Source organism: Lampris incognitus, chromosome 8 (genome assembly GCF_029633865.1).
Source record: "Lampris incognitus isolate fLamInc1 chromosome 8, fLamInc1.hap2, whole genome shotgun sequence".
NCBI lineage: Eukaryota > Metazoa > Chordata > Actinopteri > Lampriformes > Lampridae > Lampris > Lampris incognitus.
In genome coordinates this window covers 52,453,083-52,476,405 of record NC_079218.1, presented here as the reverse complement: position 1 = coordinate 52,476,405, position 23,323 = coordinate 52,453,083, and the positions used below count along the sequence as shown (strand labels likewise).

At 41.7% G+C, this 23,323-nt stretch overlaps 1 protein-coding gene across 1 annotated transcript; it reads right to left on the bottom strand.

Moving 5' to 3' along the window:
• Nucleotides 1-495: 495 nt before the first annotated feature.
• znf346 (zinc finger protein 346) lies at nucleotides 496-22,471 on the bottom strand. The gene is made up of 7 exons (XM_056284864.1): nucleotides 22,378-22,471; nucleotides 14,154-14,257; nucleotides 10,955-11,050; nucleotides 10,326-10,473; nucleotides 8,447-8,674; nucleotides 5,576-5,675; nucleotides 496-4,610 (listed from the first exon to the last, which is right to left on the bottom strand). The coding sequence occupies exons 1-7, from the start codon at nucleotides 22,469-22,471 to the stop codon at nucleotides 4,406-4,408; spliced, it is 975 nt and encodes a 324-aa protein (XP_056140839.1). The 3' UTR covers nucleotides 496-4,405.
• Nucleotides 22,472-23,323: the final 852 nt, after the last annotated feature.

Genomic DNA, 23,323 nt, shown 5'->3' with positions numbered 1-23,323 from the left:
GTCTGGCGGCGGCCTCGCGTAGCCTTGACCGTGTTTTTAGTGTCGTCGTGTGGAGTATGGGGAGGTGTGTCAAAGGCTGGGACAGCTGGCGTTGGATCGGCTGAGGGAGCTTGGTCTGCTGCCTCCTGTAAGCCCAATGACCATGGCACTGCCCGGAGCTACGCCCGAAGAGGAAACACCGAGAGCAATCTGACAGCACATGGAAGCGGAGAGGGCCAAGCTAACTGCTAGCCCATGCAGACCAGCATTTCCGACAGTCATCCTGTTTGGCGTTCGTTCTCCTGGACAGTGATTTTTTTTTTAGTTTAGTTTTGTGTGTTAGTTTGTATATATGCGTTCTTGTAGTTTTGGATATGTGTTTTTGTCTTTGTGTTGCACTGCCGTGGGCTGGGGGAAACAATGTTTCATTTCCTTTCATGTGCGCAAGTGCATGAAATGAAACGACAAAGTTTCTGTTTCTGAAATAAAAAAGAGAGACAGACAAACGGGCTCTCTTCAAACATTTTACTAGATGTACATCTTACTAGCTCTTTTCTCCATACATAGCTTGTACTGAAAATAAATCTTATCCTTTATAGCACAACAGCGAACACACCAACAATGACCAACAAAACAAGGCCATCCTGCTGTTTTTTTACACCATGGATTATAGAATCAGTTCCTATATGCATAAAGCCCTCTTTGTATGAATTACATCCAAATGAAAATCCATCTAACTTCAGCTGACAAATGTATGGAGACATTCATTGAAATTGGTCAGTTTGTTAAAAAAAAAAACATCGACAAAAAGAAAAATTCCAGTTTGACATCACTTTTTTAAGTAATCATGACTTCCCCTATTTGACAGCAACTCTGGAGCACAAACCATGCATCTAACAGGCTGGTCTGATGAACTATGTGGGCATTTCCTTTCCTCACTTTGCAAAGTTCACATCTAAGATGAGGCAACAGAAAATAATGCACAAGCTTTTCACTTTTCAACAAAAAAGGGTAAAAAAGTGAACAGCACAAAGAAAATCATACGTTAGCAAAAGGCTTATTACATAATTCTTCCTTATTTAACCACTGCTTTACATCCACTGACAGTGTTGAGCAGAAACTCATCCTTATGGACATTTCATTGTTCATCTTCAAACTGCTTTATGCAGATGGAGCCACGCAACTTCAATAACCTTGAATCCCCCCAAAAGGAGAAAAATATTTCTCAGTTTATCAAAATCAGTTTCAACTCCTAAACCGACTTGAGGCTTATTAAGCTGTGTTCTTCAGCTTTCCTATTTCCATTCTGGAAGAGTCTGCATTCGATGATTGTTTGAGACACAATGCATTTGATTCCTGCTGGAAAACCCCCCATAAGAACCATTATGGAATTTTTCTATGGTTTGAATGGTTGTGTTGAGAGTGGCTGATGGTCTGTACTGGCATGCCTACAGGAAAGCATAAGGATCAGGTTAATGGTTTCTAAAACCATTAAAACCATTTGATCGCTGTCCAAAAACACACACTATCCCATCAACCACATGGTGCTGGAGTCAGACGGGAGCTCTGACACACGTCAGCTTTCAACAAGCCGTCACTTAAAAGGTGCCATTGTTTTCTGCAGGTGAGAGTTGGTATGAAAACAGAATTTCATGAAACTTGACCTGCAAATGAGGACATTATTTTCCCATTAGTAAACACAGAAGTTTCTGGATTGACAAATGCGACAGAATTCCCAAAGCTCTAATTACTAAAAACCAAGTGCGCTCATTTGTTGTCTAGATGGCAGCTTTGGTGGTAATAAAATAGGAAAACAAAAAGCTCATGTCACTCCATCTCCACCGTCTCTGGGTGAGGCAGTCTCCAGCAGACGTCTTTGCGGAGGGTCAAACAGAAACATTACATGTGTCCATCTCGTGACACACAAACACACAGCAGGTTAGGAAGTAAATGTGAAATGAGTGTGACTGGGACTTGACAGGCTGCCAGACAGTGACAGACAACCGAGGTGATTTTAAATGAAAAAAACTGAGAAAAGCTGCCAAGTGAATATAGTGACACCTACTGTTAGAACTCACTGAACTTCTGAAAGTAGCACAGGACGAAAAAACGACTCAACAATGAACCTACGAGTGTCTTCTAACATTTCTTTTAAATATATACAGGCTTTGAAATAAAACAATAATGATATTTCTGCTTGACCTATGACTAAATTAAGTCACCAGTAAATTATCACTTGAGGAAAAAACTAAATAAGAACTTTTAAACTTTAGGCGACTCTTAAACAGCACACAGCCAATATCATATAAGAAATACTATGTACAAGCACATGAGCAGAGAGCCGAGCCTTCTGAATCACCTGATATCAGACCCGATACCGGATCTGGTACAAAATCCTGATACCAGACCCGATACTGGACTGACCATTTCAACGGGACAATTCCCAAGAATCTATATCCTATCCAGATAATTCAAACCCATACTAGCAGTCTGTGATTTAGTCCAGCCTTGAACCAACTACAGAAGTTCAGAAAAAACCACATGGTTGATGAAGCTGTTGAAGATACTTTCTCTGGTTGAGCCGTTTGATAAGTCATTTTATTTTGGACAGTTTTCAATTAACCTAAGTGTCACTTTAAGTAGTAACACACACGCACACACACACACACACACACACACACACACACACACACACACATGCTCACATACATACATATAAAAAAAAAAGCCCTTGTCAAACAAGGACATTTTACATTCACACTTTAAAATTAGGATAAAAAGAAACTTCATACCAGGTACGGAAGTGGCTAGGTTCACAACGTGATCAAAAATCTATGTAGCCCAGACAAAACCCAGCCATGTTCTACAGAGCTCCATTAACTCAGTAATAGGATACGTTACTAGTTTTGTGTTCTAACAAGTTTGTACGCATGGTAACATCATCTGCAAATCTTTTTTTCCCCCCCAGAGGTCTACTTGGAATTCAATGACAAATAACTAAAGACTCAAACAGGTGGACAGGATGCCAGAGATGCTCCCAGCTCATCTGAAATGTGACCTGAAACAAACCATCTGGAGCCATCTACACATCAAGACATCTATAGTAACTGACCACATTAATGACACTTTTGCAGGTTGTTCAGAGGAAAATTCCATTTTTCCCCCAACCTGAACCTTATTTTCATAGTTTTATCCATCATATATATCAGTTATATAATTTTACTCACTGGCTTCATTTTGAATATTTTTGACAAGGGACCACTGCTGGACTCCATTCTACAACCGTTTCTTATGGGATGACTAACATGAGTAAAATATCATAACTGATATACAAAATGTCAAAAACTATTAAAATAAGTCCAAGGATAACGGGGGGGGGGGGGGGCAAGCAATTTCCTTTAAGATACATGGAAAGACAAATTGAGTGCACCCGCAACTGGTTCTCAACTACGGTCCAAGGAGACCTTCAGCATGGCTGCTTTCTATCCTGCAGTCATCCAACAAACACTATAGTCAAAAACCAGCACCATGAAGGTCCCAGAGGACCGCTGTTGGGATCCAATGAGTAAGATATCCAATATCAGTCTGGTGCTGGTCCTATTATGAATCCTCACAATCAAAATCAGTTCATCCATACCTCAGGGAAGAGGTTTGACCGAAGGTATGAATGAAAAATGACAGAATGTGTAGTTTCAAAAGGGAAGCAGTATGACCACGCCGAAAACAACCATAAGAAAGACTAGTCATGCTCAGAAAGATGATTTAGTAGATGGGTTGTGGTCAAGGTCCAAAAGGTCGAGAGAAAACAGACACAATGGGATTGCAATGGCAGCGTTCACAGCAACCAGGCAGCAGGGAAACGATGTTACGTACTCTATATTTTCATGCAAACAGGTTAATTTGCAAAAAAAAAAGAAGGAAATATCATATAAGACACATCTTTGTTGTTATTGTATAAAAGCTCTAACACATTTATTTTTGTATAGAAGCTCAAATACAAGCTCTTGAACACATTTGTAACTGTGATGCAGACGGTAGTCACGTCACTGCCGGAATCATAGTTAAGAATGCCATCATGAATAATACCGCTAAAATCACTTTATGTCATGGAGCTTCTGGTTTCAGGAAAAGGCTACAGAGCCTGGGACCCAAACTACTAAAATATTGAAATGTATTTAGAACTTCAGCTTTATAAACCACACTCGGACTTTGTCTTTCCAGAAATCCCTTCAGGAGCAAGCCTGCGACTGCCATTCTGGTCTGGAGTATGAAGTACTGTTGGTCGAGGGGGGTGGGGGGTGGCAGCATATGGAGTCATAAAGAGGAGGAGGTCGCTGGTTGGTGGGAGTGGGTTAAGGGGTTGTTTTTGCGGCTTTAGGAGTCCTGACTGAGTCCAGCCTAGTCTAGCCAGTCTACAGGTCCAGCCTCAAGTGTACCGGTAATCCTCTGCGTACTCGTTTTCCACAGCCCTATACTGGTCTTGCCCAACCCCGTACTGGTCTTGCCTGACCCCATACTGGTCTTTGCGAGCCCCGTACTGGTTGTCACTCATATTGGCATTGTCGTGGTTGTTCTGCTTGACCCCTGGAGCTTGCTGGTTTTCTGCAGGGTTCATGCCTATCCTCTTCAATCTGCAGAGAAACATTGTGATTTTACTGGATGGTTAACATTCATGGGACAGTTTGATACAGGGTCAGGCTTCAGCTGTATTTCAGTTTGACATCTACTTCCAGTGTTGTGATGAAGTTAAACCAACGCCTCCCTCTGGTGATGCTGTTGGATGCAGTTTTCAGGAAGAAGAAAAAAAACAAAACCTCATGCACTACAAGTGTGTTACTGAACTACAATGACCATCAGTCATGGCGCCTGTCACCGTACTGAATTGTACTAATCAGGGCTAAAAAACAAATCATGTTGGATAGACATTGCTACATACACATTTATAACAGTTTTATTGAAAAAAGTACAAAGATGTTCTCAGTTTTGCAGGAACATGTTTTTAGCATGTCATAACTAATCCTTAACTAAATGTATCCGATTCTGAGCACAGATTTCTTCAGTCCTCCAGGTTGCTTTGATAAAGATACAATATCATTCTTAAACTCAAACAGGCAAAAATGCCTATGTTGGACAAAAATGCCTATGTTGGACAAACACATGATGAATGAAAAACACTGCAACAAACCCATCATCTCTAAATTTTTATTGTAAATTTATTCCGGCAATCGTCGATTGTTGGGCTGATGGTGGGGAGTAGGAAAATTCTGACATATCGCCCAACCCTAATTTCTCTATAGTCGCCCTAGGGATTGCTATAGTGATACATTCTTTGCAAATGGAGCATTGAAAATTAAAAGCTGTATACATCTGGTGAAATTATGTCACTTCTTTCTATTCTTTTTGATATTGCAATACATATTACAAAAAAAAATGTTGATTTTTCGCAATATCATTCAGCTCGCTCTGGTAATAAGCTATAGTTGTGAGTTAAAAAAAAAGAAGAAACATTTTCACATAAACATTCAAGCTAAAGCTGAAGCCCATTCATGTAAAATCAGTACCCTGGTGTGTGTTTAGTGTTGGCCGCAATACATACTGGTTCTTATGTTTGGCTCCGCTGACATGGGCCTGGTACTGCTCCACGGAGTTGAGTTCTAACTTACATAATGTGCAAGGGTAGCCCTTCACTGTGGAAGCTGTGGGGACACACACACGCATGGGACAGAGTTAAGAGTGACATCTAGTGGTAATTTATATGGACATCTAGTGGTAATTTCTTTCACATTACTCTGAAGATATGAAAGGTGTTTTTGTGTAATTCAACTTGAATGCTGACACCAGTGATGTGAACAATAACTGAAGACCAATTACAGAGTAAAAGTAGCAGACCAAACAGGTCAGGTGAAACTGACAAGCGCAAATCAACTGTAAATAATAAAGATTATGATCTAACTTTGAGGTATAGATTTGTTGTTTTAACAACACCAGCAAAAATGATACATCAGACTTATATAACACTTTCCTAAATATTCCAAGATGCTTTACATCAGAGGAAAAAATAGACAAGCAAAACAAAACTGTTAATAAAGATAGGCAATTGTGCTGGGATAGGCTCCAGCAACCCGCAACCTCAATTGGGAAAAGTTTTGGAACTGGAGGTGGTCTGGAATTGGAGTTGGTCCCTGGTTGTTGCACTGTGGCTGCCCCTTTTCTTTTCAATGTGGTTGGGAAGGTCAATTTGGAGGATGATGGCCACATGGTCAGAGATGGTGAGATCAGTGCTAGACACTGATGCTGGTGCCGTTGGAACAGACCAAGTCATGGGTGTGGGGTCTAATGTGGGTGGGGAAATCTACATGTTGAGTTATTTATTTTATTTTATTAATCTTTTTTTATTTTGATATACTTTAATGATCCCCGTGTAAATTAAACTCTGAATTTAACCCATCCGAGCTGTGTAGCTGAGCAGTCGGGAACCGCTGTGCAGCGCCCGGGGACCAACTCCAGTTCGTCTTGCCATGCCTCGGTCAAGGGCACAGACAGGAGCATTAACCCTAACATGCGTGTCTTTCTGATGGTGGGAGAAACCAGAGCACCCGGAGAAAACTCACTGCAGACACGGGGAGAACATGCAAACTCCAAATAGAGGACAACCTCGGATGACCCCCAAGGTTGGACAACCTCGGGGTTCGAACCCAGGACCTTCTTGCTGTGAGGCGACAGCGCTAACAACTGCACCACCCAGTTATGTTTAAGAGCATCAGAATTTCCAGAAGTTCAGCTGCTGATTTGCAGTCTGTGGAGTCAATGTCGATGTTAAAGTCACTCAGGACTAAAACAGATGGTGATATAGCACAGAGCTGTGTTAGAAATTCTGACAAGTCCAAGGTAATGGCAGGATTAGGCTTGGGAGAGGTGGTAAATAATGAGTTTTATGACCAGACAGTTTGAACGCAAGGAATACACATAATGTTGGGGGGGCTGAATGGATAAAACGGTAGTTTTGATTTCCTGTCTGTGGATAATGGCAATTCCGCCACCATAACCGTCCAAGTGAGGCTTGTCCATACATGAATATCCAACAGGTATAGCCTGATTTAAAGAGAAATAATCCAATAGTTTTTGCCAGGTTTCAGTATGGTTAAGAAAATCAAGCTTATTGTCTGTTATATATTCACTGAGGATAAGACTTTTATTTTTTAGTGAACAGGTACTGAAGAGTACGAGTTTTAGATGGGACAGTTTACTGATGGACTGAAAAGCTTTGGCCAAGGCTCTCAGACAGTCAGTGTGCGCACATGTTTGTTGTGATGACGTCGTGCAGGTGTCACCGCTTGCTCTCTGGACCAAAGTTGGGATGAGTTCTCCAAGTAAATAAACTTGCGTCGGCTGCTTCTATGGATATACCATGGGTGACACAAAAGTCCTTGGTGTTTAAAGACATTGATGCACCCTGGAGTGGTAAGCCCGTTGAGTATGAGGTTCCAAAGTGGAATATCTTAACGTCAAGCAAGCCAGGGAGGAAATTTGCCTATTGTCATTAGCCTGTGGCCGCGAGCAGCATACACAGATGCGGAGAACTGACTAGCTAGCAGGCTAGTCAGCCAGAGTGACAGGTAAGTAGCAGCATGCCAGGCCAGGTAGAACCATCAAAACTTGAAATTGGGAGAGATTAGGACTCGGTAGAGATAAATCATTAGGAAAGGACAAAATGTTAAAAAACAGCCTAAATATCATTAAATCTAAACTAGATTGAGCTCGAAATTTTTTCTTTTTTTTTTTTAAGGACAGATAGAAAAGCGGTGAACAAACAACACCAGTATCCTTTCACATCCAGGGATTCTGAATGGATGAGAACAAGCACATGTGGACACGCACACATACTGTAATGTGCATAACTTTCACTTGAGCTCGTTGACATTACCTTACTTTGTCTAGTCTTGACATCTAGTGCTAGGGCAGTTCAGGTGGGAGCCAGTTGTTAAAAGGTTTACAGGCTTTAGATCAAGCCAGGGGACTTTATGTGGTGAATGGTTATTGCCACATAGTTCAGACCAGCAAAGTTGATAAACAGTGGGGAGCAACCTTGCTGGTTCTTTGGAAATCCTATTGGTGTGTACTTCTGGGTTGTGGTGCAGGCCCTACTGGTTTGTTTTTGCCAAACTTGTCTTGCTCTGGTCTATAGCATCAACCCGAGCCAGAGTGCTAAAGTCAGTCTAAATTGCTGTCTGCAGTGGGTTGGTATGATAATAGTGACATGAATACTGTTTGTCCACACCTGAGTATGTGCATTCATGTATTGAATGTACATGCAATGAATAACCATAGCATCCTAGCTGAGCAGTATAGCACCTTGATAGCAATGACAAGGAAGACTCCCACATGCGTCATGGTCTCCCTCTCAGAAAGGACATCATTCTTGCATTACGGGAGAAGCTGTGGGGCGTGGGCATGGGGAGGGTCTGACCTGGTGTGGTTGAAGGCCCATAGGTCTCCAGCAGTTTCATCTTAGTCATCTGTTTCTTATGCTTCTTGCCAACATAATGCTGTTGGGCCATCAGCGGGTTGTTGAACGAGGCCTGGCAGATGGAGCAGAATTTGTGCGGGTCGCTGTTCCCCCTCGCTGTGACACCACTCGACTCTTCAGCGGAGCCTTTCTTCAGCTGGGCAGGCAATGCGCCTGTCTGGGAGGATGCTGGAGAGGAAAGAGTCTATCAAGAGTCAAGCACCAGTAGAGAGGGTTGATTTAACAAGTTAAAAGCGCCACTTTCTGTGGATGGAGGTATTCTAATCTATTTCTAATCTATCTACAGAAGTTAAGGTGGAAAAACAGAAGCCCCAGTTCTGAAAGATTTTCTATATCAATTACTTTCTCAACTAATTACTTTCCTAAGATCAGAAAAAAGACCAGCAAATCTAAGAATTTGTGAAGCTGTAACCAGAAAATGTTTGCTATTTTTACAAAAAATAAAAGTTAATAATTTCCTTTTTTGTTGTTGTTGGATTTTTCCTTTTTCTCCCCAATTGTACCTGTCCAATTGCTCCACTCAGAAGCAACAAGGATGGCTGGTTGCAGCCATCCTGGTTGTTGCTCCACCCCCTCTGCCAATCGGGGAGGGCTGCAGACTACCACGTCTCCTCCGATTAATGTGGAGTCGCCAGCCGCTTCTTTTCACCTGACAGAGAGGAGTTTCACCAGGGGGACGTAGTGCAAGGGAGGATCAAACTATTCCCCCAAGTTCCCCCTCCCCCCCGAACAGGCGCCCTGACCGACCAGAGGAGGCGCTAGTGCAGTGACCAGGACACATACCCACATCCGGCTTCCCACCCGCAGACATGGCCAATGATGTCTGTAGGGACGCCAAACCAAGCCGGAGGTGGAAGTTAATAATTTCCTGTTGATTGACTAGTGTTTCAGCCCTTCACTTGATCCCTTCTCAGCCCCACATGCTGTCCTAAAGCCAACCATGCACACTGACCCCCTCCCCTCAGCATTTAACAGAACATTATTACACTGATTTAAATCAATGTAATAATGTCAACACAACAGATGATCCGCTGTGGCGACCCCTAATGGGAGCAGCCAAAAGTAGTAGTAGTATTACATTGATTTAATCAAATTAACCATCAGAGGTAAAGCAGGTCGTCTGATAACTGGAGGGTTGCTGGTTCGATCCTTGGCTCCTCCTGGCAAAAAAGTCGAGGTGTCTCTGAGCAAGATACCTAACTGCTCCCGATGAGCTGGTTGCTACTTTGCATGGTGGACACCAGAATCGGCAAATGAGTGTGTGTGTGTGTGTGTGTGTGTGTGTGTGTGTGTGTGTGTGTGTGTGTGTGTGTGTGTGTGAAGTATTAACTAATTGTAAAGCGCTTTGAGTGACTGTTGTGGCTAGAAAAGCACTGTAAAAAATTCACTCTATTTGCCAGCCAACTGCTGGGCCTAGTACCCCACATTTGCTCCTGCTGTGTGTTTAAACTGACCTCTGTTGAACAAAAACAAGGAGGGCCAATGTCCATGTCTCTGGTGCATGTGTGGAGCCAACACAAAGCCATTTTACCAGTGTGTCCATGTGTCTACTGGGTGTGGCTGAAGGGCTGAAGTCAGGTTGAGGGTATGTTCTCTATATGCACCCCCAAGTTTAGTTTTCTGGAACCTCATGCATATGTGAAACACACCACACAGAACACAGAGACAAAACGTGCGCACAACAGCCAGTGGAAATTTGCCTTTACACTACAAGTCTTTTTCCCCCTTTAAACTATACAGACCTTTCAAGACGTTTAAGGTGAAACTGGTAATGCAAGTATTTTTCATGGCAACAGTGCCATGATTAAGAAGCACTAACCTGGGATCTGGGGCCCAACTGTCTTCAGTCTCAGGTTCTTGGTATGAACTTCACCCTGGTAATGAGACTCCGCCGTTACGGCAGAAGTAAAGGTCATGTTACATACAAGACACACCTTAGTTCGATCCGTGTCTCCATTGTTGTAGTCCTGGTGTAAGAGACAGACATACAAACACATCAGTGTTGACTCATTTTTGGATCTAAGTTGGGCAGCGCACCCACAGTGTGCAACTGTGTACACAGAACTGGTGTGTGACCACTGCAAATCCCAATCATCCACTGGAAACAGAGGTGCCAGTGTTGCTGTGTAAGCACCTTCTCTACCTCCAAGTCAAACAGTTAAACCTGAATTTCAGTTACTGGTGTTGTAGTATCTGTTGGCAAAGGTCTTGTACAAAAACTTTCTTCTGCATTTGGCTTCTATGATTAAAGTCCTCATAGACAGTAACCATTAACCAGTTACCAGTAAAATGATATAACTAGATACTTGTGGATTATCTGTTGTCTGCGACACACCAGCAAAAAGAAAATCAAAAGCCTCTTATAAATGTCAGGTATGGATGGGATGTTTCTGTTCGGACTAATATCTTAAAGCCCATGTGAACCTTTGATGAGGAGGAGATACTCACGCTGTCAGAAGATAGCGGCTTTAACTTTTTAAATGCAGGCTCCGTCTCCATTTTAATGGAAAAGTAACGTCGCACTTTGTTGGCATGCTTCTTGCTCTGAAAAAAACAAAAAACAAAACATGAATACAAGTGTTAATGCCTAATCTCTTACACAGCCATGCTCACTGGGATAAACTCTTGCAATGCTGTCTTTACGCATGCTCAATAACGCAGGTAAAGAAAATCAAAGAAAGTTGAATGACTTCATCTGGACAACGTTTATTTATAGAAAAACATTTCATCACTGCAGGGTGCAGTGCTAACCACTGGGCCACCCGTGGGCAACTGTGGCCCAGTGGTTAGCACTGTAGCCCATCTAGATGCTGTGGCATGTACAAGATGACAACCTCGATAGGGAGCAATGCTGTTTTGAATGGGGAGTCAAAGAGGCCATCTTATGTGAAGAGGGGACGACTGTCCCTGAACCGAGGAGGGAGAGAAGGGCTCTGACACACCAAGCCGATGGTCGGCCGTTGGCCAATGTCGGGCCATCAGTGAGCGTCTGTGACCCTAGTTTTTGCGGCGTCCCGCACCGTCGGCAATTTTCAGCCGATTCAGCATGTTGAATCAGCGGAGCCCGTCAGTGAGAGAGATCACTTTGATTGGCTGTTCAACTCAGCGAATCAGTGCTAAGCTAGTGAATCAGGGCCGTCGGCTGTAGTCTTTTCGGTGTTTTCAAGTGCTACTTTTGGCCCAGACGGCAGGCGATGTAAAGCGACACAACAGTCGGCCTTTGTCACTGCGAGCCGGTTTGGTGTGTCTGGGTACACATAGAGTACATCTGTCAACATCTTACAATGCTGTGATCGCTAACACTGTAACTCTAGTTAATGGTCATGGCAAATTGCATATGAAACTGATCGTTGGTTTCAGTCGTTATGCAACTGTATTGTTCATAAGGGTGGGGATACCTGCAGTCAGTTTAGACTGAAGAGGTCACTTAGATGAGTGATGAAACGTTTCTGTCAATAAACGTGTCCAGATGAGCTGATTCAACTTTCTTTGATCTTGCAATGCTGACACAATTTCTTCACATACACACAAAGCACATCAATGGCAAATAAGTAAAACTATATTCAAGATTTTCTATGGCCAAATCAGCTTTAGTTTTCATATATTCATACCTCAGTAGACCAGAAAGCTCTGCAGCGGGTCGTCAAGGCAACCCAGCATATCACCAGTACCCAGCTCCCAGCCATAAAAGATAATTATCACAACCGCTGCCTTCAAAGGGATCTCAGGATCAGCAGAGATCCCACCCACCCCAACCATGGACTGTTCTCCCCCCTGCGCTCTGGGAGGCGCTACAGGAGCCTAAGAGCACACACTACCAGGCTCAAAAACAGCTTCTTTCCACAAGCTGTTGCCCACCTGAACCTGGCCACCCACTGAATGTCTGTAGATATTTTTAAATATTTTGTTCTCTTGCTCTTTTTTAACTTATTTTTAGCTTTTGGTCTTCACTTATACTGTGTTTGCTGTGTTTGTCTGTCTGTCTTGCATTGTTTGGTGAAGCCATAGCCCTCATTTCATTTTTAACATGTGCCTGCACATTGTTTTTAATGACAATAAATTGAATTGAATTTTCCTGAAGATTTAACAATATCATAGGGAAAAGCTAACTTTAATACCCCAAAGTGAAACTGAGTATGGAAATCAAACCAGTAAACTTTTACACTTGTGCTAACATAAACACTTTTAAGAACTATAGGATACAAAAAATGCACTTTCATATAACACTTCTGTTGCATCTAAAAGATCAACAAAGCCATTACAGGTTTTACTGATCGTTGACCTTTAGTGACCATTAGAGGCTGAAAAGCGTTTTTATCAAATTGAGCCATCAAATACAGAGCCACGAGCAAGAGCAGCAGTATTTCAAAAGGAACCAACAACTTTCAAATACTGTACATTTTACTTATTTTGTGATTCAGAAACCCTTTACTGATGTGAATATCAATATGAAGTGGCCACTCATCAACTAACAAAGAAAATGATCTGGGTTTGGACTCAAGTAGCTGGTCCATGTTTGAAGACAATCTTTAAAGAGCGATTAAAGGCGGGCAAAAAACACTATTTCAATTAACTTCAGGCAGGTAAGATTACTTTAAAGACAGAATTGGACAACATGAATTTAAATCTTAGTAGAATCAGAGATGTGGCTGATGTCTATTACATGAGACCCTATTGAATGAGGTCATGTGTAATTTTGATCCCTATGGTAAACACAAGACATAAACTAGATTAATAAGAAAAACTTAACTATTGATGACCTAATGATTATTACCACCAGAACGACCGAGATTTCACTCCTACCTAAAACGACCATGGGTGGTCAAAGTGACAGCTGGTTTTTAAACTCTATATTCTGTCAAGATAAATACCCAATTGAGATATCAATGCATTGCCTATGTTTACGCATGCTCAATAATGCAGTCTGTTAGGAAACGACTGACACCAAAATTAACATTTTAACAACTTTAACAGTATTTTCCCTTGAGGCAAATTTGTAATTTGTGATATTGGACTACACAGATAAAATTGACTTGACTTTTAAAAAAAAAATTAAAATGGCTGCTGTCCAACGCCTGTAAATACTGCAACGCTTTGGTGGTAGTCATGGTGCATCTGTAACAGCGTCTGTAACCAGACATGTTGGCAATAATCACAAATCAAGTTTAGACTATTTCTCTGCACTGGAGAATGCTAGTGTGTTTCTAGGACAAAGCAATGAACTTCACGAAGGAATGATGTGACCAAAACACGTCATAAATAGTGACATGACGCACACAATCACATGCAAATTAGGAGACAGTCATGTTGACTGGTCATGGTCATTTTAGGTAGATCTTAACTTCTTTTTTTTGTGCAATTGCACATATTTAAATGCAAATATGTGCAAATTTAGGAGAATTCAGGGAGCGGCAGGTCTGTATCTTTTTTTATTTTACAAAGTTATTAAACTTTGAAAATCCAAAATGATCATAATGACCGACTTGGCCATTCTAGTGTTAATCATAATCACAACACGCAGCAAAATAATCAGAAAGTCCAAGCAATCAGCTGAAATTCAGATTCAAAAAGAACAAAAAAATTGGGCATGCTCAGTGACAGTGCAGCCTGGAGCCAAATTAGAGCTGAAAAAGTAAAACAGACTGACCTGGTAGTGTGCCAACTTCTGAGACTCTGAAATGAGGACAGCGCTGCAGATTTTACACTGGGAGTCAGAAAACAGATCGCCATGCTGCTCTATCATTTTATTCACTGGAGGGGAAAAAAAACACAAAAAATAAGCAACGTTAGAAAACAGTCATGGATATACAGTGCATCCGGAAAGTATTCACAACCCTTCACTTTCTCCACATTTTGTGATGTTACAGCCTTATTCCAAAATAGATTAAATTCCTTTTTTTCTCATCAATCTACACACAATACCCCATAATGACAAAGTGAAAAAGGTTTTGTAGAAATTTTTGCAAATTCATTAAAAATAAAAAACTGAAATATTGCATGTACATAAGTATTCACACTCTTTGCTATGACACTCAAAATTGAGCTCAGGTTCATCCCGTTTCCAATGATCATCCTTGAGATGTTTCCACATCTTGATTGAAGTCCACCTCTAATAAATTCAATTGATTGGACATGATTTGGAAAGGCACACACCTGTCTATATAAGGTCCCACTGTTGACAGTGCATGTCAGAGCAGAAACCAAGCCATGAAGTCAAAGGAATTGTATGTGGACCTCCGAGACAGCATTGTATCGAGGCACAGATCTGGGGAAGGGTACAAAAAAAATTCTACAGCTTTGAAGGTCCCGAAGAGCACAGTGGTCTCCATCAATCGTAAATGGAAGAAGTTTGGATCCACCAGGACTCTTCCTAGAGCTGGCTGCCCAGCCAAACTGAGCAATCGAGGTAGAAGGGCCTTGGTCAGGGAGGTGACCAAGAACACGATGGTCACTCTGACAGAGCTCCAGCATTCCTCTGTGGAGATGGGAGAACCTTCCAGAAGGACAACCATCTCTGCAGCACTCCACCAATCAGGCCTTTATGGTAGAGTGGCCAGACGGAAGCCTCTGCTCAGTAAAAGGCACATGACAGCCCACTTGGAGTTTGCCAGAAAGCACCTAAAGGACTCTCAGACCATGAGAAACAAGATTCTCTGGTCTGATGAAACCAAGATTGAACTCTTTGGCCTGAATGTCAAATGTCACGTCTGGAGGAAACCAGGCACCTCTCATTACCTTGCTAATACCATCCCTACAGTGAAGCATGGTGGTGGCAGCATCATGCTGTGGGGATGTTTTTCAGCGGCAGGAACTGGGAGACTAGTCAGGATCAAGGGAAAGATGAATGGAGCAAAGTACAGAGAGATCCTTGATGAAAACCTGCTCCAGAGCGCTCAGAACCTCAGACTGGGGCGAAGGTTTACCTTTCAACACGACAACAACCCTAAGCACACAGCCAAGACAACGAAGGAGTGGCTTCGGGACAAGTCTGTGCATGTCCTTGAGTGGCCCAGCCAGAGCCCAGACTTGAACCCCATTGAACATCTCTGGAAAGATCTGAAAATAGCTGTGCAGCAACACTCCCCATTTAACCTTACAGAGCTCGAGAGGATCTGCAGAGAAGAATGGGAGAAATACCCCAAATATAGGTGTGCCAAGCTTGTAGCTTCATACCCAAGAAGACTTGAGGCTGTAATCGCTGCCAAGGGTGCCTCAACCAAGTACTGAGTAAAGGGTGTGAATACTTATGTACCACTAATATTTCAGTTTTTTATTTCTAATAAATTTGCGAACATTTCTACAAAACCTTTTTCGCTTTGTCATTATGGGGTATTGTATGTAGATTGATGAAGGAAAAAAAGGAATTTAACCCATTTTGGAATAAGGCTGTAACATAACAAAATGTAGGGAAAGTGAAGGGGTGTGAATACTTTACAGATGCACTGTATGTGCAATAACAACGGAACATCAAATAATCAGTCATACTGGTTTTAAAAGTTACATGCATGTGTTACATGTACAACATCTGTAAATTATTTTGCATAATATTAGCCTCTATTTGCACAGTACTTTCTTTTCTCTACACACAATTTTTAGGAGGTCGGGTTGCCATTCATTAATACACTGTTAACGGTTCTCCTAGGAAAATGTTTCGTGTACACGATGGAGGTCATTTGAATTCGACATGGGCTCTTGACAGGCTTTATTCCTGTATCAGTTGAAGAGTTGGAGATCCATGGATCAATCTTTTACATTATATTTGGGTAGTTGATTTTTCTGAAAACTGTGTTTTTGGAATTCGTTTCATTTTAGATGGGGTAGTGAAGAGTGGGAGGAGGGGCAGAATAAGGACAGGATGAATTGAAACAGGTCATGAGCCCAAGTCAAAGTAGATGCTCCTGTTATGTCCGAGCTTAATGGTTGCATGCTACCTGGTGAAAATTACCCTGGTGCTCCAACTTTTTTTTTGGAAAAAGAGACAAACCACTCTGATCTATTCTATCCTGTTTATTTTTTGTTTTTTTTGTCAGCAGTAGAACAAGTTATGTCCTGAACCAGAGCTCTAGCAACAAGCACACCAGCTGTTTTATAATCATGCTGGCAAAGTAAGCTGTGATGACTAAAGACTAAAAAAAAAAATCGATGAAAACTACATCAACTACAAACTGAGTACAGGCATTTACATCTTTCGTTTCTCTGGGAAAAACTTAGTGGCAAACATGTTTTGGACAAGTCACTTGTAAGACCTGATTTCATATCCCAATGGGAAGATGATATTCGCACTTTTATTGAGGAACTAAGTGGGTTTGAGGACCGCCACCACCACAACTGATGTCAGAGGACTCAAGAACTGCTAAACAGAACTGGGTTGTTTCAAGGTTTAATGCAAACGTGTAGCTTCAGAAACAACGGTTTAAAGAATGTAACATCTTTAAGCCGTTATATTTGGTCATTGGCAGACAGAAACATGAATTATTTAACCACCTTGAAAATCCTCTCAAAAAAAAAGAAGAAAAAACTATGTCTAAACTGAAAAGTACTTTATCATTTGCAAACCAGAAATGTCCACATTGAATAACAGGAATGAATTGGCCAGCAGTTGCAGACATAGATATAAGCATCTATTTTGTCATTATAAATAAATAATGCCAACAGACATACGCAACCTTATGTGCACCCCCCCCCCCCAACTGGACGGTTAGCGATCACATGTATTTTAATGTAGGCACCTCCCCCTTCCCCACTGGACATTGTGCACGTGATGTGCATGACGAGGCAGTTAATATGTTATGTTCTTTCCCATGTAGCTTTACTGACAGCTGATGATTGCTTATGGCATGAAACAGGCTTGTACTGTCTATTAAAGAATTTACTTGATTCACTGGATTTTATATATATATATATATATATATATAACTTTGTTAAAAGAAACACTCAACGGTAGGGATAGTGCTCAACAAATAAGGAGCAAAAATAATCCAGCGAGTCAAGTAAATTCTCTATGAAACAGTACAAGCCTGTTTCATGCAATAAGCATTCATCTGCTGTCCAGCTGATGCTATAAGCAATCATCGGTTCACTTGACTAAATGAGAAGAGAGAGAGAGAAGACTTAGCCAAGTGTTGCCAGCGTCTAGAGAATTTACTTGACTAACTGGATTATTTTGCTCCTTATTTGTTGAGCACTATCCCTACCATTGAGTGTATATATAACTTTTATATATATAACTTTTAACAAAGTTATATATACAATACATTTTATTTGTGGGTGCCTTTCAGAGCGCTCACGGACACCTTACAGAACACAGTAAAAAAAAAAAAACCAAAAAAAAAACAAGCAGCACTGTATCAGACAGCATAAAATCAAAACAAAGCAGGGAAGTCAATAAAAAGTTAATACAACAGATAAGCCTAAAATCATCATCTGCACAAAAAAAAAAACAACTCAGTGAAGCGTGTATCAGACTGAATTTGCCAGCTTGAAAAGGTATGTTTTGAGATGAGGTATGTAGGTTGAGAGTCAATGTTGCGAATTTCTTGTATGTATGTATGTATGTATATATGTATATACATACATACATACATACATACATACATGTATGTATATCTAGCTATATATATATATATATATATATATATATATAAAAACAACATAGTTTTTTTTTCCAGAAACCATCAATGGTAACGATAAACATGCTCAACAAATGAAGAGCGGAATATATATATATAATACATGTGTATAATAATAATTGTATAATACATATATATTATATGTAATATAATATCTTATATATTATCATATGACCACTCCTCATCATCATATCACACTCATAATGTTTGTGCTCCAGGTCCGGCCTGCGTCGTTGTATAAGGCCACAAGGAGAACATCAGCCTGGAGCACTGGCTCAGACTGGAAGACGTGACTCTGGGTGAGTTATACCAGTGTCTAGTTGGCATAGTTAAGGTGAAGGACGGAGTTTAGAGGTAGAGATGTTTTTGGTGTGTTGATGGTTCAGGAACAAACCGTAACACCCGAGGCTTAGAATCTGGTTGGACCCGCTGTGTTGCATGTCAGCATAAACCTGTCTTGCTTCCCCAAACCTCTAAATTAAAAAGCAAGACTTGAGCAAGAAGAAAAAAAAAGAAAAGATTTTTTGAAAAAGGATGTGCTTAAAGAGTTGCCCAGTGTATAACTTTGTTTAAATGCAGGGCTTCCTTCCCAATTAATGAAACAATTAATGGGGGCAGTAATTTTTGAGGTTTCACAACCTCACAATGGCTTGGACAAGCCACATAATAATGATAGTAGAAAGTTAGAGTGTGCTGAAGCCCAAATTGCCCCAATGGAGCTATCAAGTGACATCTGAGAATTCTATGGTTGTACTGGAAGACTTACGAGGAGTGAGTAAATCTGTGAAACAAGATGTTGCTCAAAAAAAGAGCATGCATTCATAGCAAAACCTCCCTTGCATTGATAGTAGGGTTTGTAGTCTTATTTTGTTGAAACAGTTGAGTTTTTTCCTTAAAAAAAAAGCTGGCACATACATCTGAATAAAAAACAAAACCCACTATGAAATGAAACAAAATGAGTTGGTTATTTTAGTTGATGAAGACAGTTATTGAGAATTAAAAACAAAGCAATCCACTGAAGGGGCATAGGTTTGAGGATTGGGGGTCATCCCGGGGTGTCCTCTGTATGGACTTTGCATGTTCTGCTCGTAGGCATGGGTTTCCTCCGGGTAGTCCGGTTTCCTCCCACAGTCCAAATACATGTAAGTCAGGTGAATCGGCCGTACTAAATTGTCCCTAGATGCGAATGTGTCGGCCCTGTCGACTGGTGGCCTGTCTAGGGTGTCTCCCCGCCTGCCGCCCAATGACTGCTGGGATAGGCTCCAGCATCCCCGCGACCCCGATTGGGATAAGCAGCTTGGATAATGGATGGATGGATGTATACATATTGTACTGTATGTTCAGTACAGGTTAGACTGGGGAAGCCCATAGCACACCCATGCCTCTGCCTATAGTACTGCCCCCTGTATGAAAGTACGTGGACTGAAGAGTTTCAGGAGCAGATACACTTGGTCAGTGTTAACGGTGGTCCTATTGCTAAGGGCGGGGTCGTTTTGTAATTTCATACAGACTACTGCCACTGTTTCATCAACAGGAACGCACATGAATAGAGACTTAGCTCCACAAGGGACCATTGATGCCTCTCACTCCATAATGATGCCCCTCACCTTATCAACAAAATCCAGTGTTCTGAATGTGATGTTCATTACTGCCTACCAATGGGTTAAGAATAGATGCAAGAACTTTAGAGATGTTATAGGTCACTGAGTTAATCATACAAACAACAGGCTGCAATGGCAATCCCTGTGTATGTATCTTAGGTAAACCATACAGACTAGGTGTAGCTCCCTTGGATAAAATCTGTGGTACACAATTCTTCAGACAATCTATCACCTTGTTCTTGTAACCACTGCCTGGATCTCGTTTCAGGGGCTAATTAGTATTCATGTCATAAAGTAACGTCATAACTTTCTCATGATAGTCTTTCTGGTTTAATACAACAATGCATCTGCCTTTGTTCACTGGAAGGATGAGGATGTTATTGTCCTTACTGAGATTCGTGACAGCTTTCCTCTCATCTCTACTGATGTTGGATGGCAGCGCCTTTGCATTGCTGAGGCAGGCTGAAATTTTCATCTGGAGTTGCTCCGCCATGTTGTTTTTATGGATCACTGATTCCATGGCTATGATCAGTTCAAGTAGCGGAATTTCCCTCGACGTGACAGCAAAATTCAGCCCCTTAGCAAGGATGTCTTTCTCCGCCTGGGTGAGCTGTCTGTCAGACAGATTCTTCACCCACTTGTCCACATCGCCGGCGTGTCTGGCGTCCATCTCTCTGTCTGCCGATGTCTCTGGCATGCAGTTAAGTAGGTCGAAATTCTTTTGCTGCCTGGTTTTCGACTTTTCACGTTGTGCTAGATGAGCCTTATCCGTGAACTCAATCACACGTTGGAAAGCGGTCTCATATAGACACGACAGGAGTCTCTGTTGGATCTGCTCCTCTTTGCATCAATAGCGGGCTCTGTGCCTTCTGGAGGATCTTGTTAGCTCGGTGGCCCTTGACCAAAGATTTAATTTGCAAGCTCTTCGGTTGTAATCCCGCTGTCTGCATTTGAGGCTGAATTCTCAGGTGGTTTCTGTAGTCCGTTTGCTTGTACTCATGTACAAGTTTAAGGGAATCCTCAACAAAATGAATCAAAAATGTTTTTATGCATGCTCAATGATCCAGGTAAGAAAATCAAAGAAGGTTGAATCAGTTCATCTGGATACGTTTAATTTATTTTTATTTTTTTGTTTTTTTTCTTTCTTTTTTTCCATTTTCTCCCCAATTGTACCCGGCGAATAACCCCATTCTTCCGAGCCGTCCCGCTCGCTGCTCCACCCCTTCTGCCAATCCAGGGAGGGCTGCAGACTACCACATGCCTCCTCTGATACATGTGGAATTGTCAACCACTTCTTTTCACCTGACAGTGAGGAGTTTCACCAGGAGGACGTAGTTCCCCCTCGCCCCCGAACAGGCGCCCCGACTGACCAGAGGAGGCGCTAGCGCAGCTACCAGGACACATACCCAAATCCGGCTTCCCACCTGCAGACACGGCCAATTGTGTCTGTAGGGACGCCCGACCAAGCCGGAGGTAACACGGGGATTCGAACCAGCGATCACCGTGTTGGTAGGCAACGAAATAGACCGCTACGCTACCCGGACGCCCTTGGTTACGTTTATTGACAGATACGCTTCATAGCTCATCTAAGCGACCTCTTCAGTCCAAACTGACTGCAGGTATCCTCACACTTATAAACAATACAGCTGCATAATGACCAAAACCAACGACCAGTTTCATATGCAAATATAGGTGTGACCATTAACTAGAGTTTCAATGGCCATTTGTTCGGGAATGTTTGCAATCACAGCATTGTAAAATGGCGCCATCCACATGAACTGATTCAACTTTCTTTGATTTTCTTACCTGGATTATTGAGCATGCATAAAAACGAAAATCCTACTCATTCTACCTTTAAGATGTTTAGGTGTTGGGATTGTTTCCCCCCTCCCCCTGTTCTATCGCCCTGTTGAACCTTCAGCCACATCATCACAGTAACCTCCTTTAGAAAGATATTCCTGGATGCAGGTCAACACTAACGCAACAACGACATAAGCAGGCCTTCATGGCGTTTGCACAAAATTCATTCTGCACCGCTAAAACCAATACTGCAAAACAAATTCATGCTGGGCTGAATGGAGCTCATGTAAGACAAGGCAAGTTCGTTTTCAAGACACATTTCACATACACTGATGCAGTTCAACGTGCTTTGTATAAGGCGTAAGAATGATTAAGTAAGAAATATAATTTTAACGTAAACTGTGAATTCAATGCAAATTCATGTCAGTTAATTTTTTGCGGAATTTCAATGTAAAAACACCGCACACATTGCTTGGGACAAAAAGAAGGCCAAATCCAAGGCTTGGCTGACAGTGATGGTTAGGCCTTGTTAGAGTGCACGATCCGAACAATTCTTCTAGTAATGCAACTTTCATAAGAACTACAACGTGGCTGGGTTATGAGACAAAATCCCATATTACTGGGACAAAATACTAAAAAGAAGCCCTAGGGATGCATGCAGGCTCTTCTTCGACCTTGGAGCTTCAGACGCTAGCTAGCATTGTCGGCTAACATTAGCTCATAGAAAGCCAACGCAACAATAGCGTGTAACTTTAGCATTTGCAACTAAAACGCTGTCGATAAATATCTGTTGCCTCATATTCAGTAAGAAATTATATATTCAATAAAATATAGACTTTACCCTCATTAACTCCCGAAGGTAAGTAGGGAAAATCTTCCATCGGCATCTCCACCGCCATGTTTATTTTTCCCGTCAGCAGCGCTATAGTGCGCATGCACAGTGTTGCCAGGTTGGTTTGATGGTTCCCAGCAAAGTCCAAAGTACTCAAACTCCGCCCAAGCTGATAAAACCAAAAAGCCAAAATATTACAGATAGTGAACAATGCGAATTAATTCATGAACAATAGCAACATTATTGTGGCTCACCGCAATAGTTCAATATTGCGTTATAATAAAACAAATGTTCACGTGCACTAGAACGTAGATACGAGGCAACAGAATACATCAAAACGATAAAACCAGACCCGTTTCTGTCATCTGCCCTAAAATACAGAAGAGATCAAGGGACAGCTCAAATACCTAAAATACAGTTTTTACCTCCCATCCACCGCTTATCCTTCTCTCAGGGTCGCGGGGATGCTGGAGCCTATCCCAGCAGTCATTGCGCGGCAGGTGGGGAGACACCCTGGACAGGCCGCCAGGCCATCACACAGGGCACACACAGAATCTTAAAATAAACGTTTTCTTTCCCTATTCAATGTGTTATTTCACCTTTTCTAATCATAGTTTACACTTGGTAGCTTGGTCAAAATGCCTGAAGCAGTGAGTCCTATTGGTTTAAGTCTCCTGTCGTGTTCACCCCCCCCGCCCCCTACTTTAGTGTTCCCGGTCAAATTTGACCGGTCTGTTTTAACTGCTCTTAAATTAACACAAAAAACATTAATCGCCACCAAATTTTTATTTAACACTCTTTAGCTGTGAACAATGTCTCAGAGTAGTGGTTAATACGAATAACAGCAGTGAAAATACAAATAGGCACTGAAATTTTATTCCAAAATGAACATGTAATGTAAAAAAGAAATGGAAAACCAGAGACCAAACTCCTCAACATGAAGTCGTGTGTGTGT

Coding starts and splice junctions, on each gene's coding strand:
- znf346 (XM_056284864.1), bottom strand. CDS start 22,471: ATGCGCACTATAGCGCTGCTGACGGGAAAAATAAACATGGCGGTGGAG. Junction 11,051..14,153: donor AGAAGTTGGCACACTACCAG/GTCAGTCTGTTT, acceptor TGTTTTTTTCAG/AGCAAGAAGCATGCCAACAA. Junction 5,676..8,446: donor TGGGCCTTCAACCACACCAG/GTCAGACCCTCC, acceptor GTGTCCCCACAG/CTTCCACAGTGAAGGGCTAC.